Below are 18,995 nucleotides of genomic sequence, written 5' to 3' on the forward strand. Positions count from 1 at the left end.
AGGAAGAACTTCCTGACTGTGAGAGCCGTTCAGCAGTGGAACTCTCTGCCCCGGAGTGTGGTGGAGGCTCCTTCTTTGGAAGCTTTTAAGCAGAGGCTGGATGGCCATTTGTCAGGGGTGATTTGAATGCAATATTCCTGCTTCTTGGCAGGGGGTTTGACTGGATGGCCCATGAGGTCTCTTCCAACTCTTTGATTCTATGATTCTATGATTCTATGATGTCATTGCATCAGTTTAACCATGTGGAAAGCCTGGTTCAAAATGCTATATCTGGCGGCTCCGTCTATTTTGTCTATTAGCACAAACCATTTCCTGAACCAGTCTTGTTCTTTTTTACTATTTATATATTTGTTTTTCCTTTGATTGATGAAATCATTAATTATATATTCTGATAGATAAACCCACCAAGTTTCTAAATCCCATTTTGTATTGTCTCTCCATCCTTGGGCTATCATGGCTTGTATTGCGGCTGTCATATATTTTAGGTTTTCTGTCCAATTATGTCATCTTCCTTTACCTTTATTGTGAGAGACATGAATCTGGCTTTATCCCACATTAATTCTTTCCCTATTATTTCTTTCATTACATTTCTTATTTTACTATAATAGTTCTGAATTTTTCTACAGTTCCACCACATGTGGGAGAATGAACCTATCCCCCACTTGTTTGAAATATTTCCCATTATGTGTGCTAATTGGAGGGGGATTCTATACCATTTAGAGATTATTTTCCTTTTGGTTTCTTTGATCCTCATATGTTTAATTTTATGAATATTGTCGATCCAAGACCCAATTAATTTCTCACTAAAGTTTTTCTCTCGTTTCCAATTCTCTATAAGGGTTGTTTTTGTGTTGTAAGATAAGGTGATTAATTTGTCATACAGTAGCCCAACAATTCCTTTGTCTATTTCTACTTTCCTTTTAATTATTTTGTCTAGTGGGGTTTCTGCTACTTCTCATCTTTTCATGGCCTGAGCTTTACTGGACAAGCCTAACCATGCTATCCAGTTCCCTTGACCACCTTTGACTTTTATCTTATCCCACTTTATTATTTCTCCATTGGGTTCCATGAGGTCCCCTACTCTTTTGATTCCATTTTCCTTCAGTGCCCTAATTAGATTCCTGAATATCTTGTCCTTATTATCCAAGGTTTCTAATGGGAAAGGGTCAATTTTATTTATTTGTAATTTACTTTCCCATTATTTCCAAATTAACAACATTGATAAGCAGGGGCCAACTTTTAAGTTCTTTAAGTCTTTTCTGTCTATTCTCTCTCCCATTTTGACAAGGGGATTTATTAAAATAGGATAAGGGTAGGTTTTTTTTTCTAAGACATTAGTTTTACACTGGGTAGTTTTGGAAGACATGAATGGTGGTTCATGGGGAGGGGGTGGGGTTTTTTGGGAATGACATATCTGTATTATGTGTATCCTATTATCTTTAAATGTTTTTCTTTGTCATATTCTGTATGCCATTAATTCATATTTCATAAAATTCATTTAAAAACATATATATTTTTTAAAAATGCAATAAGCAGAGTTACTTATCAGTGTGCCCTATCAATTTTTTTTATCATGTCAGGAGCGACTTGAGAAACTGCAAGCCGCTTCTGGTGTGAGAGAATTGGCCGTCTGTTAGAACATTGCCCAGGGGACACCCAGATGTTTTTGATGTTTTACCATTCTTGTGGGAGGCTTCTCTCATGTCCCCACATGAGGAGCTGGAGCTGATAGAGGGAGCTCATCCACGCTCTCCCCGGATTCAAACCTGTGACCTGTCGGTCTTCAGTCCTGCCGGCACAGGGATTTAACCCACTGCGCCACCGGGGGCTCCTACGCCCTATCAATGAAAATGGTTCTTAGGAGGCAAAGCAAGTGCTCAGTGAAAAGGTAGCAAATGTTTGCTGGAGTGACAGAAGTCAAAAAGTATATATTCCTTATCAAAATAGTTAAAAGTAATAGTAAAATTGAATGCAATGCTGAGCAAAAGATCTTGAGAAAAAACAAATCCAGTGTTTTAGTATAGCACTTTAAAGAACTAAATCTTGACCTACTGAATGAACTGTAAATGTAATTATTTGCTATAGGGTTTCTTAAAAAACCCATTAAAGTTCCAAAATCCACATTTTAATATAACTTCTTTATTAGATACAACGTTTTTTGGCCTGATGAAATTATTACATTAAAATGGATTTCAGATATTTTATAGTGGCTGCTTTTTGTTAAACATGTAAAATAATGATGCCATATCTATTACAATTCAAGGAGGATAGAACTATACTTACTTTTACATTAATAATAGCTGATGACTGTAGCTGTAAGACATGGCCATTGATGACAACGTCCAGGAGTAAAGAACCGTCTGAGTCCAAACCACGAGCAATGTGTGTCATTCGTAATATCTCCCCTGTGAATTTTAATAATATTCATAAATGAATAGTAAATGCACTTCATGGAAATTTTAAAAAGAAATGCAAAACCAAAAGAGAACTACTGTAAAAGATGTGTGGGGTGCATTTTTTCAGAAGAAGCATTTAAATTTGTGCCAAGAAGGAAGTGCACCTCCCCAGAGTGAACAGATGACATAGACAGCAGAAAGAACTGAACCCCAAATGCTAAAACGTTTTTTGAAATCTTCCATTTTCTTAGAATGCATTGTTCTCAGACTACAATGGTACACTTATAGGCAGACATTGATACATCTCAAAATGAGATTCAGAAAAAAAGCTTTATTTGCTCCACACAACCCCCCTCAAAGCATGACAGAAGAGATTCCAAGGGAAACAGTTCTAAAGAAAATCAATTTTCATCCTTTGTTGACTAACCGGTAGCAAATTCCACTTGTGTCTCTCTCTTGAAAACTGCATTGGTAAGGGAAAAGCCATTCACAGCTTCCCCTATTTCCTTGGCTGTTGTCCAATAAATGGGACTAAGAATAGAAACTAGTGTTCTCATTAATGGACCTGTAGGGAACAAATAATATTGTCACAGGCACACCAGCATTTGATTTTTGTGTTTCTAGCATTTGTATCCATTTTTGTTGTTGAAGTTGTACTACTTCCACCAGACCTTTCAACTGGGCTTATAATATCACACAACTTTCAATAAACTTTCTCCTGATTTCAGTAAATATCTTCTGAAAATAACAATCCGGGACTGTGCAAATAGTGAAAACTAGGGCTTGGCGGTTTCATTTCGTTAATTCGTAATTCGTTAATAATTCGTTAATTTTTTAAATTACAAAATGATAACGAACCATTCTGGAGCAATTTTTTAAAAAAACGAATTTTTAAACACGTTTTGTAAATGCTTCGTATTTCGTTATTGTATTCGTTTCGTTATTGTTCTGAGGTCGTTTCGTTATTATTTCCGCATGTCTGGGGCAAGTTTTTTGTTTAATTAGTGAAAAAAAATTATAATATCACACCAACAGTCAACAACAGAGGGAGAGGGAAGCTTCCGAAGTTTTTGGAGGTTTTTTAGCGTATTTCGCAGTTGCGTCTGCCATTAGCGAATCGATTCGTTATTGTTTCGGAAATCGATTTGTTAATGTTTTGTAATTTTTTTCACATTTACGAAATTTCGTAAATATCGAACTTTTTAAAAGGAAAATTTTGTAATTATTTTAAATAACGAAACGCAAAAACCCCCAAAAAACGAATCGATTTTAGAAACAAATTTTTCCGTTGTTACCCAGGCCTAGTGAAAGCATCACATGACCTCAAATAATCTTTCTCCTTGTTACTACTGCGCCTGTCTACTTTCTGGATTTCTCTTATTGACAGAGAAACATATGGTGGGACTTTGCTAGTCATTATTCTATATGAAAAATGTGCATTAAAAGTTTCCTTATCCTCTTATCCTGAAAAATAATGTGTTGACATTCACTTTTTAAAATCTTTTTATCAGACATTGGAGAGACGTATAAACCAATATGCATTAAATGCAAGAATGTCACATTCAGCGATGAAAAAAATTAAACAAACCAATGCTGTCTCTTAGTTCTGGTGAATAGAGGCATTTCCTGCTGGCTGGGAAGCAGTATCTCAGGTTGTTAACTGTATAAGTTTGAGCATCAACATAAAATTATAAACAACAAAATAACAGTAATAGACATACCAAGACTCCGAGGGATATTGGTAATTTTGGCTTGTATCCTTCGAGTGTTGAGACCTGGACTATCTACTATGGTGGCATTCAGGAAAGCTATTCCAAATTCAATATCATTAATATTTCCAGTGACACTTCCTCTAGCATGTGGGGGCCCACCTGTTACAGGTACAAAGGAAACAAGAAAGTATGTCTTAAATTCATAGAATCAAGCACCATTAAGCCCAACAACCTGCCATGCAGGAATATTAAATTACAGCACTACCAAAAGATGGTCATCCAAACCTTAAATTCTCAAGGAATAAGACTATCAACATATACTAGCTATGAGGTTATCTAGTATTCCTTCCCCTATTAGAGACCATATACTAATGACTGGGGAATATGAGAAAAAGGATGCTAATACATTCATGCCATGTTTGTAGACTTTCTAGCATCTGAATAGCTATGGTAGGCACAGTGTGCTGTACTGGACTGACCTTTAGTCAGACCCACAGAGTTCTTAAATAAGTCAGTCTCTAAAATCTCTTCCCTGGTAATATTTTGAAAATTAAAAAAATGACCTTCAAGTGGTGGTGTGCAAATACTGTGGACCCTCTGTTTAGTGAAACATAAAATGGAACAGCTCACTTAAATGGTGACGTTACCAACTAGGTAATGCATCCCTAGAGAGAAATCCAGAGCCTTTTTAATGAGACACTGAGCACTCAGAGTGAAAAGAAACTGTTGTTTAATATTGCCTGTCATGACAGGAAAGGAAAAATTACAAACTTCTGGAAGAATTAAGGCAAGCTTCATGCAACATTTGGTTAGGATCTTGGTCAGAACAACCAAAATATATTTATCACATTGACATGTAAAATCTGTGTGTATTCTAATGCCAAATTTTACGGAAACAGCAATTGAAAAATGTTTTTGGAAGTGGGAGAAACAGCCGTAGTTTTACCAGATCCCTGCATATTTGTGTTGCTTTCAGATAGGGAGAGTGACAAACAATTTCCCTCATAATTTTTAGCAACTTTTTCTTTATTTAATTTGATAGAAAATATGTTTTGAAAATATGAAAATATGAAAATATGTTTGATAGAAAATATGTTTTTCATTTCTCAGAAAGAAATGACCACATCCTGTATATTTGAGGGTATTTGAAAATAGGACAGGAATATCAAACACAGGTGTCCATGAGATACTAGTTTGTATTGCTTCTCAATACTTGATATACAATCACCTACCTGGACACGCTTGAATTTTACACCTGGATATCTGAGACTTGTCTCCAGGGCAAAAACGTCCACTATTGGATGGGGATGGATTATTGCACAGCCGGGATCGAGTCTGTTGTCCTCCTCCGCAGGAAGCAGAACATGTGCTCCAAGACTGCCACGAACCCCAATTCCCATCCACTGTGAACCAGTAAAGAAGGATGACTGCAGAATTTACATTTTTACTGATGCTTCCCATACTGACCCTAACCATCACTGAATAAGAGCTAAGTAATAAGTGAATAGTAGAACAACATTAAAAGTAGAGTAAAGCTTCAACAGCTGCACATAGCCAAAGAATCTCTAGCCACAGATACCTATAGAACTTTAGACCAACACAAGGCCACACTCATAACTATTTCACAAAGTAAAATATAACACAGCATGACTAGGGTTTGTGAGGCCTATACCACCATATGATGGCATCACTTTTATTTCTCAGATGCAGTCTCCCCAGGGATCCCCTAAACAAAGCTCTGGGTGTAATTTGAAGTGAAGTAACAAAGAGAACCCCTAAAAAAGAAACACCCTGCCCCATGAAACCCCTCTTTTTCATCCATACTAGAAAACTCAACTGGGAAAACAATGATGGTCAGAGGGAAGAGAGGAAGGGACAGCAGGAAGAGAATTCAAGCTATCCCTTCCTCCTTCCAACTTGTGCTTCTTTTGTGATTTGAACTGAACCAACTTCCATTTTAGTGTGTTTGAAGACATCCACATTTGAAGATATGGCCTACTACGACCATATGAAGTTTCAATCAAAGAAACAGACAACTGCAATGTGTTGCTGTGAGTTTTTCAGACTATATGGCCATGTTCCATTCTCTGCTGACATCTCATCCACATCTGTGGCAGGCATCCCCAGAAGTAGTAAGGTCTGTTGAAAACTAGGCAAGTTAGGTTTATATATACCTTTGAAAACTCACAGCAACCCAGTGATTCTAGCTATGAAAGCCTTTGACAACAGACAACTGCAAGCTCTTAGGCACAGGTATCCAGTAGGGCTGGGCGGTTTCGTTTTGTAATTTCGTAATTCGTTAAAAATTCGTTATTTTTTTGATAACGAAACGATATTGAACCATTCAGGAGCAACTAAAAAACAAAACGAATTTTCCAATTCGTTTCGTAATTGTTTCGTTATTGTTTCGTTATTGATTCATTATTGATTCGTAAATGTTTCGTTATTATTTCCGCAAGTTTTAGGGTTGCTGTTTGTTTTCTCAGTGAAAAAAAATATAATTATCACACCAACAGTCAACAACAGAGGGAGAGGGAAGCTTCTGAAGTTTTTTTAGCGTATTGCGCGATCGCGGCCGCCATTAACGAATCATTCATAAACGATTCGTAATTGTTTCGTAATTGTTTTATGATTTCCGAAATTTCGTAAATATCGAACTTTTTTAAAGGAAATTTTCAGAATTCTTTTAAATAACGAAACGCAAAAACCCCCTAAAAACGAATCAAGTTTAGAAACAATTTTTTCCGTGTTTGGACAGCCCTAGTATCCAGATTTCAAATCTACTGAATTCATGCTCCAACAAAAAACAAGTTGTTTCTTCCCAACAGATCCAACAAGTATCTGAATATTGCATTATTTGCCTTTTCATTGCTTTATAAAAAAATCTGGATGGTCACCTTTCAGGAATATATGCAGCAACTATGTACATATCAGTATAACTCACCAGGGCATAGCTCTACATGACACCTCTGTATCTGTGTATCAGCTCCTGCACAGGCGCTCCCTCCATTGAGTGGGCGAGGGTTGTCACAAGTCCGGTATCTCCTCATTTGGCCACTGTTACATGTTCGACTGCAAGTTCCCCAGTTGCTCCAGGGACCCCAGTTACCATGTGCTATGGAAAGAGAACATCATTCAAACCACCACCACCTTTCTGGTCATTTGAAGGTTGGTACAGGTAATCCCTGAGTTACAAACATCCAATTACAAATGACTCATAATTACAAACAGGGATGAGGCAACAGGAAGTGAGAGAAATCTACCCCAAGGAAAAGAAATTCACTCCTGAAAGAGTGGTCATGGGGGAAAGGGTCTCCACTGAAACCCTCTCACCAATCCTTGTTTTCCACAAGTCATTTTTTTTCAAAATCCAATTAGAAGGGCAGAAAATCAGATGAAATGTACACAGACAGCAAAATAAACACCACAGGGGTGTTGTTAACCCTGTGCTATGCTATCCAAAGTTTACATATGTGTATGGATGTATATGTGTGTGTATTTGGGTGGACTTACACTTTAAACTGTACCTGTTCCAACTTACATACAAATTCAACTTAATAACAAATTTACAGAATCTATCTTGTCCATAACTTGGGGACTGCCTGTAATCTTTTCCTCCCTCAACAATGACCAAAGTGCCCAGTCTTAGACCCCTCACCTCCACCCTCCAACCCCAATCAGTGGCTGTTGAGGGGTACTTCAGTAGCAATATGGTGAAACCTAGGCAAGAAGATTGAGTGGGTAAATATGGTATAATGCTTCCAGCAGAATTTTTGCATGATAGGATCTCAACATTCGTGTGTTAATTGAAGTAATATGCCTGCAAGAGTGGTATTGAAAAGTGCTTATTCAAAAGCCTCTCACTATTTAAACATTTACCATATCATGGTTGTAACTTTGAACTTAAGCAATCTGTAGCCTCCAACCATATGATACATCCAGTCTTGTCCTTGCCCCATTCGACCACAATCCCAGATTTTTGTGTGGCTGTTGGTGGTCATTGTAGTGGTACTTCTAGGCTAACCATGTGGCTGAAGGCTTTGAATGTCTATCTTGTGTAGTGGAAGCTGCCACCCCATGGCAACTGTCACGTAATTTCCTTAATGACTCATTTCCTACTGTGACAATATCATTTGGACATCCTTTCAGGCATACCAGCTATATGTAAAAAATGCTTGATGGGAGGCTTTTCCATTAAACATATTATAATCTTCAAAAAAAAAAAAGCCTCTCTCACCAGTGCTGGAAGTGTATGCATTCATTGATAGTTTATGTAGACAAAGTCCCCCTTCTGTACTGCAAAAGAGATTTTATATTTTATCTATATGGCTGAACTTATCAAAAGGTCAAACTACATCTTCTGTCAAGCTCTTAGACTAGAGTCTTATCGCTTCTCGGCCTTTTGGCTAAGATCAAGTCTAGTGTAGACTAGAGTCTTGCTGGTTAGCCTAAATTAGAATAGTGCCGCTAGATCAGTTGCTGAATAGTGAGTCAACACACATGTAAAGCCAATTGTTTTAATGGACCTATTTTAGCTGTGATTTGAAATAGAATTTGCTGTAAGTGCAACTTTATGTTGATTTTTCTTACTCAAGTTTCAGTCCAGTTTGGGAGTAACACATTTGGATTTAGCAGGTTCCCCACTGCTAAACTGAAATAACGAAAATACATATCAATATCGTTCTCCTATTGGAACCAAATTCTGAGTATGAACAATGGACAACTTTGGAAAATACCATATTTAAATCTATTTTCCCATTCCCAGTTATAGCATTATAGTTATTATGGACTATAATTTGATGTGACCTCTAGTTTTATACAAATGAATGGGGACGTGATCTTTAAGGTATGCACTTATTTAACTTCTAGCAATAATCACAAAGATACTTACTGGGGCATGTATCACTATTGCAAAAATCAACTTGCATGTCATTTCCTTCACACTTGTGTCCACCATATTGTGGAGATGGGTCTGAACAATCTCTTGTTCTCTGACGGGTACCTGCTCCACAGGACATGGTACAGGTGCTCCAGCTAGACCAGGAAGCCCACTTTCCATTCACTGGTTGAAAAATAGATTTGGGGATTCTTTTAAAAATAAAACACTTTCAAATGCAACTCCATTTCTTTCACTGCAACGTAGGTTATCTGCACGTTACAGATAGCTAAGCGCGTCTCCAGAAATCATTTAACCAGAATCGGATTATAGGAGCCAAACCAAATGTTATTCAACTATTTTAAAAGGTGTGTTGTCAGTCTTAACAGAAAAGTAGGATGAGACAGAGGATAAGGGAATCCTACCAATTTCTGGACCTTACTTATCTACCTTTCTAACTGGTTGCTGCAATTGGATTGCTTAGCTCTGAAACTAGGATTTAATTAGGAAGGAGAAAAATACCTGGCACAATGTGACACAAGAAGGAGCAAAGATAAAGTGGGAAATAGGACATAGAAGGATGGTGGAGGCTATAGAAGGATGGTGGCAGTGTCTTTCCTACATGTTCTCTGAATCACATTGAGTGTGTATATCTGAGTCTGAAAACCATGGATAGACTGGGGATACTGACCGAAACTGCTTCTGGGTGACTTCAACATACCACTGAGGCCACTGAGGTTTGTCAGGTGCAAACATTGGCCTAACTCAACTGGTTTCTGGACCTACGTCGTTGTGATGGACTCTTTGAGTAGTGATACTACTGGGAGTATTAGGAGGGGAAGAAAGACTACTCGTGAGCAAGACTCCGATGAGGAGCAACAGAGAAAGCAGATCCGGGAAATATTTATGGAATCCAGTGATGATGAATCATTTGTGGGCTTCACAGGGAATAATGAGTCTGAGACTGAAGAGAGTGGTATGGCAAGCTCAGAGGATGAAGAAATGGATTGGACTAAAGTACGGGAGGTTCAGGCTATCTGTGAAGAGCCCACAAGTAGCGATACATTTGTTGGTTTCTCTGGAGGAGAGGATTGGCACACTGGAGATCCGGTTGAATCTTGGGGAGTTATGGGTTTGGATAGAAGATGGAGAGACTGGAGAGATCGGCAAGGGGCTTCAGGTGGAAGGAGAAATGGTGGGGTGTTGTCTGATTCCAGTTCGGAGGAGGAATTGGGGCAAGGGGCTTCAGCTGCAAGGGGCGTTGGCAGGGGTTTGGCTAGTTCCAGCTCTGAGGAAGATTTGTAAATAAAAGTGGGGTTGGGAAATGGGGACTCCTTGCAGTCGGCAAGGTGTTGATGGGTGTCTGCGTGTTCCTGGGAGCTGTGTTTAGGAAGACATGTTTGGGAAGACTTCTGTGGACATAAATTTAAATCGGATTATCTGCGGCTTTGGTGGGCTGGAACTGTGAGGGTTTCCTCTGGACTGCCTTGTGTTGATCTTTATGCATTAGCTGCTGAGCTGCAGTTCTCCGTATTGGCTTTGTGTAATCCCTGGACTGGATTTTCGTGTATGCTGACTTCTCCCTCTACTACTCGGATTGGATTCACTACGCTTGCTTCTTTGGGACGACGACTTCGTTTTGGACTGACTTCACGGTGGATGACCTCGGTGTTTCTGACGACTCTTGTGTGATGTGATGACCCTTTGTGTGCTAAGATGACCTTCGTTTGTTTTGAGTGCTTTTTCTTGCTGTTTGCATAACTTTAAGTTTAAGATGGATTATATTCCAGTTTAATCTGGGTTATTTTCCAGGTCTTGCTTTTTGGCTCAGTTGTGGGTAATTTTATGTTTCACACTGAAGAACAAGTGTTTTGAGCCTTTTTGAGTTATTTTTTGGCTCCTTTTTGATTAATATTAATATTTAATTAATATTGGTCTGGTGCTTTAATGGATCTGTCTTGCAACATACATATTCGGCAGGTCATACCCTCGATGTGATTTTCGGTTCGGAACATATGGATCTGTGGGCGGAGGTTATCAATACCTCTTGGTTGTCATGGGCAGATAGTTTCCTGGTCAGGACTAGTGTCACAGCCTCAACCTATCCCTGCAGGGGAGGAGGACCTATTAAAATGATCTGCTCTCGAAGGCTAATGGATCCATGAGGCCTTAGAGGGTTCTATGACTGGCATCACTGATGATCCTTTTGAATCCCTGGTCAATAAGTGGAATCAAAATCTAACCAGGGCTATTGACATGATAGCTCCTAAACGTTTTCTCCAATCCACACACCCATCACCTTCCAAATAAGTGGCTCATGCTATTTGTCACTTACCTGGACAGTGTTTCTCATTGCAAACTTGCATCTGTGTATCAGGTCCATCACAATGAGAACCATCAAATGATGGAGGGGGGTTATTGCACAGACGTAATCTTGTATGAGTACCTTTGCCACAGGTCTTGCTACAAGGCCCCCACTGAAGCCAAGAACTCCAGGCACCATTAACTGCAAGAAATTGAAATTCTTTTTAGTAAAAAAAATAAAACATTGGGTTGGACCCAAAGGTAGTGCAAGTAGAAGTCACCCAAACCATCATTCTTTTCCATTCATTCTGACCTCCTTCCAAAGACTGGAAAAGTAAGTCTCGGAATGTGCGAGTCAATGATTGTCCTTGCTGATTATACTGACTGGGATATTCTGAGAGTTGCAGTCCAAAGAGTAACCCTTTCAAGCCTTAAATTCTTCTTCTGTAAATGCAGACAAGTCTTGGGAAAATTTGGGGTCTTTCTGAACACCCAGTATCTATATACTGGGAAAAGAAAGGCCTCCTTAGAGATGGCTCTTGGAATGTGTGGGCAGATGTAAAAAAAAAAAGATAAAGAAGAAGAGAATGAAAGTAAAAGAAAGAAAATAGTAAAAGCTTCTTTTCAAATGCTTGTTTGGATACCCGTGCTTTACATAACACTCTAGAGCGGTGGTTCTCAACCTTCCTAATGCCGTGACCGCTTAATACAGTTTCTCATGTTGTGGTGACCCCCAATCATAACATTATTTTAGTTGCTACTTCATAACTGTCGTTTAGCTCCTGTTATGAATCATCATGTAAATATCCAATATGCAGGATGTATTTTCATTCACTGGACCCAATTTGGCACAAATACCCAATACGCCCAAATTTGAATACTAGTGGGGTTCGGGGGGATTGATATTGTCATTTTGGAGTTATAGACTCAAACAATGATGGATCTGGACCAAACTTGACACGAATACTCAATATGCCCAAATGTAAACACTGGTGGAGTTTGGGGAAAATAGACCTTGACATTTGGGAGTTGTTGTTGCTGGGATTTATAGTTCATCTACAATCAAAGAGGATTCTGAACTCCACCAACGATGGAGATGAACCAAATTTGGCACACAGAACTCCCATGACCAATGAAAAATACTGGAAAAAATAGATGAGCTTTGACCTTGAGTTTGGGAGTTGTAGTTCACCTACATCCAGAGAGCACTGTGGACTCAGATAATGATGAATCTGGGCCAAACTTGGCACCAATACTCCATATGCCCAAAGGTGAACACTGACAGAGTTGGGGGAAAATAGACCTTGACATTTGGCAGTTGTAGTTACTGGGATTTATAGTTCTCCTACAATCAAAGAGCATTCTGAACCCTATCAACAATAGAATTGGGCCAAACTTCCCACACAGAACCGCCATGACCAACAGAAAATACTGTGTTTTCTGGTGGTCTTTGGAGACCCCTCTAACATCCCCTCAGGGGTCCCGACCCCCAGGTTGAGAAACGCTGCTCTAGAGAAGGTAATGCCTATAAAGTCTGACTCATGTGCGCCACCTAACCACTCTGTCCTCTCACCCGGGCAGGGCCTGATGTTGCACATGACTGACTCCACTGCATGGCCGTCACAGAGTTTTCCACCATGCTGAGCTGAAGGGCTGCTGCAAGTTCTGATCCTTGTCTTGTTGCCTTGTCCACAGGTTGTAGAGCATTCTTCCCAAGATGACCATTCAGACCAGTTGCCATCAACTACACAGAATATATATAATAAACACTCTATTATCACACACTGCAAAGTATATTCTCTCTCAGGATTATTAGAATGAACAAAAATTGCCAGATCCCAATGAAATCAGCTCAAGCTGGAGAACTGATAAACGGATTCAAGTCTGTCTAGGACAGGCATCCTCAAACTGTGGCCCTCCAGCTGCTTGGCCTTCAACTCCTGAATTCCTGACAATTGAACAAGCTCACTAGCGCTTCTGGGAGTTGGAGGCCCAAACAGCTGGAGGGGCACAGTTTGAGGATGCCTGGTCTAAAACATCCTTTAGTTAAAAGAAAAAGGAATGTAACATGATTATTATTGTCAGGGTATTGTAATATACATTTCAGTGACACAAATAGAACATAATTCTAACCATTAATGTTATAAACAATTAGGCTCTATGTTACAGCAGAATGTAATGTGTGAGTGACCTATGAAACTCGATGGTGGGATTGCAATTCAATTAAGTGGAGCTCAGATGGGAAACCAGCTTGAAAGCATCTGGATAAGAATCAAGGGAATCAGGACTCAAAAAGATCTCAACAAAGTTTTCTATCAACAGTTGACAAAACAGGCACAAAGAAGATATATAGTAGTCATGGGCGATTTCAACTATCCCTGTATTTGCTGTAAAACCAACTCGGCCAAGAGTACAAAGTCCAAGAAATTCCTCGCTTGCCTTGCAAACAATTTTATGGACCAGAAGCTAGAAGAGGCAACAAGGGGATTGGCTACTCTCAATCTCAACCAAATAAATGCAGAGGACCTGATTGACGCAGTTGAAGTGGTCGGATCCTTAGGGGCAAGTGACCATGTGCTCCTGCAGTTTGCGATACGAAGGAAAGCTGAAACTAAGACAAGTCAAACCGACATTCTGGACTTTAGGAGAGCTGACTTCCAAAACTAACAAAAGGAAGTTCAACAGTGAAAAAAGCAAGATACTCCACTTAGGCAGAACAAAATGAAATGCAAAGATACAGAATGGGGGATGCATGGCTCTAGAGCATCTTGGAGTTTTCATGAACAACAAGTTAAACATGAGCCAAAAATGCCATGCGGCGGTAAAAAAGCCAATGGGATTTTGGCCTGCATCAATAGTCTAGTGTCCAGATCCAGGAAGTCATGCTACCCCTCTATTCTGCCTTGGTCAGACCACACTTGGAATACTGTGTCTAGTTCTGGTCACCACAATTGAAGAGAGATATTGACAAGCTGGAATGTGTCCAGAGGAGGGCGACTAAAATGATCAAGGGTCTGGAAAACAAGCCTTATGAGGAGCGGCTTAAAGAACTGGGCATGTTTAGCCTTCAGAAGAGAAGGCTGAGAGGAGATATGATGGCCATGTATAAATATGTGAGGGAAAGTCATAGGAGGGAGGGAGCAAGCTTGTTTTCTGCTGCCCTGGAGACCAGGATGTGGAACAATGGCTTCAAACTACAAGAGAGGAGATTCCAACTGAACATGAGGAAGAACTTCCTGACTGTGAGAGCTGTTCAGTAGTGGAACTCTCTGCCCCGGAGTGTGGTGGAGGCTCCTTCTTTGGAGGCTTTTAAGTAGAGGCTGGATGGCCATCTGTCAGGGGTGCTTTGGTTACGAGTTTCCTGCTTCTTGGCAGGAGGTTGGATTGGATGGCCCACGAGATCTCTTCCAACTCTATGATTCTATGATTCTAAGTGAAATTCCAATAATAGAAGTATTTATGCAAATTGTCTACCTGGACATGGTTTGTTCTGACAGCTGCGTCTTTCATTATCAGGTTCCATACATCGCAGTCCACCATTTGCAGGGAATGGACTGTTGCACAGACGAATTCTCTTTTGAACACCTTGACCGCATGTCACGCTACATGGTTGCCAGTCAAGCCATTCAGAATATCCACCATGCACTGAACAAGAACATTAATGTTAATTCAAGTCAACATGCCTATCAGTCAGAAATATATTATCTCTCTCCCTACTTCCTCTTAAAAATGCATGGAAATGTGGCTAAATAAACAATAAATAATAAATAAACAATAGTATCTTCAGATAATTATAATTATAATAATTTTATTTCTTACCCGCATCTTCTCGTGGTTTGAGGCAGATTACAACTTAGTTGAAAATGAATAATCATCTTAAACATTCTATAACATACATATATTAAAGTATATTTCTAAAGAATACATTACATATTAACACACACAGTGACATGTTGCAAATTGTCCTGTACTACGCCTCCCTGCTCTCCCATGGAAGCCAAGCACATTAAAGGTAATGCCAACACATTAAGTCATGCAAAAATGAAGTAAACAATCTCATCCATGGGTAGGAATTTTGTCTCATGTGAACCTTTAGTGTTGTCATCACTTTTCCCATCTAATATAACACCAACCTGATATAAAACCAGGCCTCTCGTGGTATAGAGTGTGCTTCAAGACAAACATGACTGGTTATTGAATGTATAGACAGTGTTACTCTTTATTACTTCTTTACTTGAGAGCCTGCACACTTTTGCATTGCAAAGAGTTTCTTGCTCAGCAAAATGAAAAAAAGAAGAAGATAGCATTCACCTTGGACAATGAATGGTACTTTGACCAAAACCGAGCCCATGAGATTCCTAGCTATACATTCATACTCAGAAGTATCCTCTTTGCGTGCAGCTACAATACGCAAGGAGCCATTTGTCAAAACAGATATTCGGTTCTGGCCCCGGAGAGGCCAACCTTGACGGGACCATTCGATGGTTGGAGGGGGTTCTCCTTCTGCTTGACAGTTCAGCACTGCTGTAGTTCCAGCATCAACAATAGTCTCTACTGGCTCAGTAGTAATTATAGGTGCACCTAAAATAAAGAGAATATTTCGAGATTGCTGATTTTCACAATAAATCACTAATGAGAATCACTTCCACTGATCCAATAATCCCTTCCCAGTGTGTTGGAAAGTAAATTGGAAATTTTATTTGATATAGTGTTATAAATAAAAAGTTTGATCTTCTGTGATACATGTTACAGTAAGTTGCAGCAGGACCAAGTGTGTGTGTGTGTGTGTGTGTGTGTGTGTGTGTGTGTGTGTTGAAGAAAAACCTTATGATGGTAATTATTATGTGCAGCTGGCAATGTAGGTCAACCAGCAGTCTTGGGCCACACCCGTTGGGGTATAATTGTATGGATTTTTAGAATACAGTTCTGGAGAGCTTTTACTCTGAGAAGGTCTATGCTGAAAGGCTCTGCTCTGGGGAGCAGGTTGGAGAGAAGCTGTTATGTTGTTCTAAAGGAGGTCTGCTTGTTCTTCAAGGATAAGATCCTGTATGGTTGATGTAACTTAGACCAACTGAACTACCAGAGGATCTGTGGAAGCTAGATGGCATTAGCTGGAGCTACAGTTGTCTATACTCCGCTCCAGTGATTATAGTTCCCCTTTTTATAGCTGCCAATTAACTCCAGAATTGATGACTCTGATGCCCCTTGATTAGCGATACAACACACTGCATAGGGTGGACAGTAGCTGGAAATACCAGCTGGAATGGCAGCAACCTTGAAGACACTAATGCGTTGTAATTGCTGGCACACCGATTAGTGGACACCTTAACTCCCAACGAACAGTCATAGGATGCAGGCCTCAGGACGGAGAGGCAGCACAATCAGTAGCAGGCTCCTGGCATGATGCCGCTGCTGCAGCAAAAGTTTGCTAGTTCTCCAGACGGCAGAACAGATATCAGTAATGGCTCCCAACTCCCTGAGATGAACATAGAAGGTAGGAGGGGATTCGGGTGGCAATGGAGAGGGAGCCATGGAGGCTAACAGCAGCAGCAACTACAGAAGACGATCGGGCCTCTCCAAGCTTCCATATGAGCCAGCAGTACATGGGAAGGCAGGCAGGCAGGATGATGTTCTTAGCCAGATCTTCAGTAAATCTCCTCTGAGGCCAATAGGTCAAATTCTACTGATCACTACACCGAAGGAGACTGATTTAAGAGTCTCAGATCTCTCAGGTCTATCTCTTTTTGGGGAGCACTTTCCAACCGCAAAGATACGGCGGTCCTCAACCCATATCCACTCCTGGTCTTGATCTTCTTTGCCCCCTTTCTCCACAAAAATACCCAATCCAACCTTCCAGGGACTCCCCCAAGACCCTGGTAAGTTAGAGAGGGATAAGCATCCAGGAGAGGGAAGTTGGGAGGGAAGGATTAGCTTAGATTGAGACTTGCTTTGCTAGATAGACAACAGAAATTCTAAGTGTGTTTCTTATCCAAACACACCTTTGTGGAGAGACTAAAACATGTTTTTTAATCACATAGAGAGAAGAAATGGGCTCGAGGACATAAGAGCCCTGTGAAAATGAAAATGAGAGAGCACCTAATTAGAAATTTTCAGGTTTTTCAGCATAACTTTATGGTCATCTTCCGTTAGAAGCTATAAACAGAATTGCATTTGAGGAAATTCCTGGAAATTTTTAGGTCCTGCAGTACAACTGGAGGAAGTTGACCAGAGAATCATACTAGATTTTTAGAGAGAAGATTTTAATCAAATACATGAATACTTACATTTGCAAGAGTCGAAACTGCAAATTTGGAGGGATAAATAAATCACTTTGGTTTGTCTTAAAAGCTGCTTCTATCAATATATGCAAAAGATAAATGTTGATCTCCCAATAACATTTCAATTCCTCAATAACAGTATGAATAGTCATTGTTAGCTTACTCTGTAACATTAGAGTGACATGATGTTCAACCACACCAGCATCGTTTGTAGCTACACATGTATATTCTGCAGCATCTTCATTCTGAAGAAAAACGTATTTTCAGATTTTAAAAAACCAATACAGAACTACTAGATGACTTGCAATGCAATATAGTGGCTTCAAAACAGTTTGGTGCAAGGGAGTGTGTACTTAGATAGAAACTGGAAAAGGTTCAGTACCATATAATATAATATATTATTGTAAAATCAATATATGCAACAAATAAATTCAGATCTCCTAATAACATTTCAATTCCTCAATATAAGTATTAATAGTCATTTTAGCTTGTAAAATGCATATGATGTCACAATATATCTGTGACTTGAGAGGTTACACTGGGGACAAAATAGCTATAGGGATATATTCTTTAAGTTTCATTTTTCATTAAAATTGTTGAAACCAAGTTTTTTCTGCCTTCAGTAATGTTTTTTCCCCTTAAAAATGAAATACAATGAAATCCCTTCCAGCTACAGCTATTTCTTCTCTGAAGAAAGAAAGTGGCACCCCCTTCTCAACACTACAATGAATAAATACATAGGAAATCAACTTCAAATCTTGGATGGACAAATTGTCAAGTTTGATTTTTTAATTCTTAAAGGCAGAGTCGTTCCTTTTCCAGGAGATAATAGCATAATATATCATATAAGGACATAAATATGATAAAAAGGTATGTGACGCCCATACAATGGTGTATCTAAAAAGTTTATATTAGATTGGTAGGAAGACATAAGGGATAGTCCTTAAAATGTTATCTGAACTTCCTGGAAGGAGATGTGAAAAAATGTGACTGATAAATCTATATAAATACAAATATAATGTTCGTTTGTGGGATTAACATAACTCAAAAACCACTGGATGAATTGACACCAAATTTGAACACAAAACACCTATCAGACCAACAAGTGACCATCACTCATAAAAACACTGAAAAACACAGCAAAGGGGACTTAAAAAGCCAAAAAAGCAAAAAAGATGCTATAGTGCATGTGCAAAAATGACTCCCCTGGCAAACAAAACATGCAATAGCATATCTACACTCTCCTCTGGTTACAGCTCCCAGCATCTCCTAGACCAGGCCCTTTAGGAGAGGAGAATGATCCAAATGGACTGCTTCCGAGCTGTAAGCTTTCTTCTCCTTGGATTTCTTTGAGAGCATCCCAATTCCTGAATATTTCCAATTTCCTATTCCTGGACTGCAACCCACAACAATCCTCCAGATAAATAGA

The 18,995-nt window shown here is 39.4% G+C and overlaps 1 protein-coding gene across 2 annotated transcripts in view; it reads right to left on the reverse strand.

Moving 5' to 3' along the window:
- HMCN1 (hemicentin 1) overlaps positions 1-18,995 on the reverse strand; it is a 379,978-nt gene that overhangs the window by 27,140 nt on the left and 333,843 nt on the right. For both annotated transcript variants that reach the window (XM_067467610.1, XM_060774510.2), the window contains exons 86-96: positions 17,730-17,811; positions 15,600-15,869; positions 14,763-14,933; positions 12,862-13,032; positions 11,320-11,490; positions 9,000-9,170; positions 7,053-7,223; positions 5,341-5,511; positions 4,118-4,267; positions 2,824-2,961; positions 2,284-2,405 (exon numbers count right to left, since the gene is read on the reverse strand). In XM_067467610.1, the coding sequence (XP_067323711.1) occupies positions 2,284-2,405; positions 2,824-2,961; positions 4,118-4,267; positions 5,341-5,511; positions 7,053-7,223; positions 9,000-9,170; positions 11,320-11,490; positions 12,862-13,032; positions 14,763-14,933; positions 15,600-15,869; positions 17,730-17,811 (1,788 nt within the window). The remainder of the gene's footprint in view (positions 1-2,283; positions 2,406-2,823; positions 2,962-4,117; positions 4,268-5,340; positions 5,512-7,052; positions 7,224-8,999; positions 9,171-11,319; positions 11,491-12,861; positions 13,033-14,762; positions 14,934-15,599; positions 15,870-17,729; positions 17,812-18,995) is intronic.

Source organism: Anolis sagrei, chromosome 4 (assembly GCF_037176765.1).
Source record: "Anolis sagrei isolate rAnoSag1 chromosome 4, rAnoSag1.mat, whole genome shotgun sequence".
Taxonomy (NCBI): Eukaryota; Metazoa; Chordata; class Lepidosauria; order Squamata; family Dactyloidae; genus Anolis; species Anolis sagrei.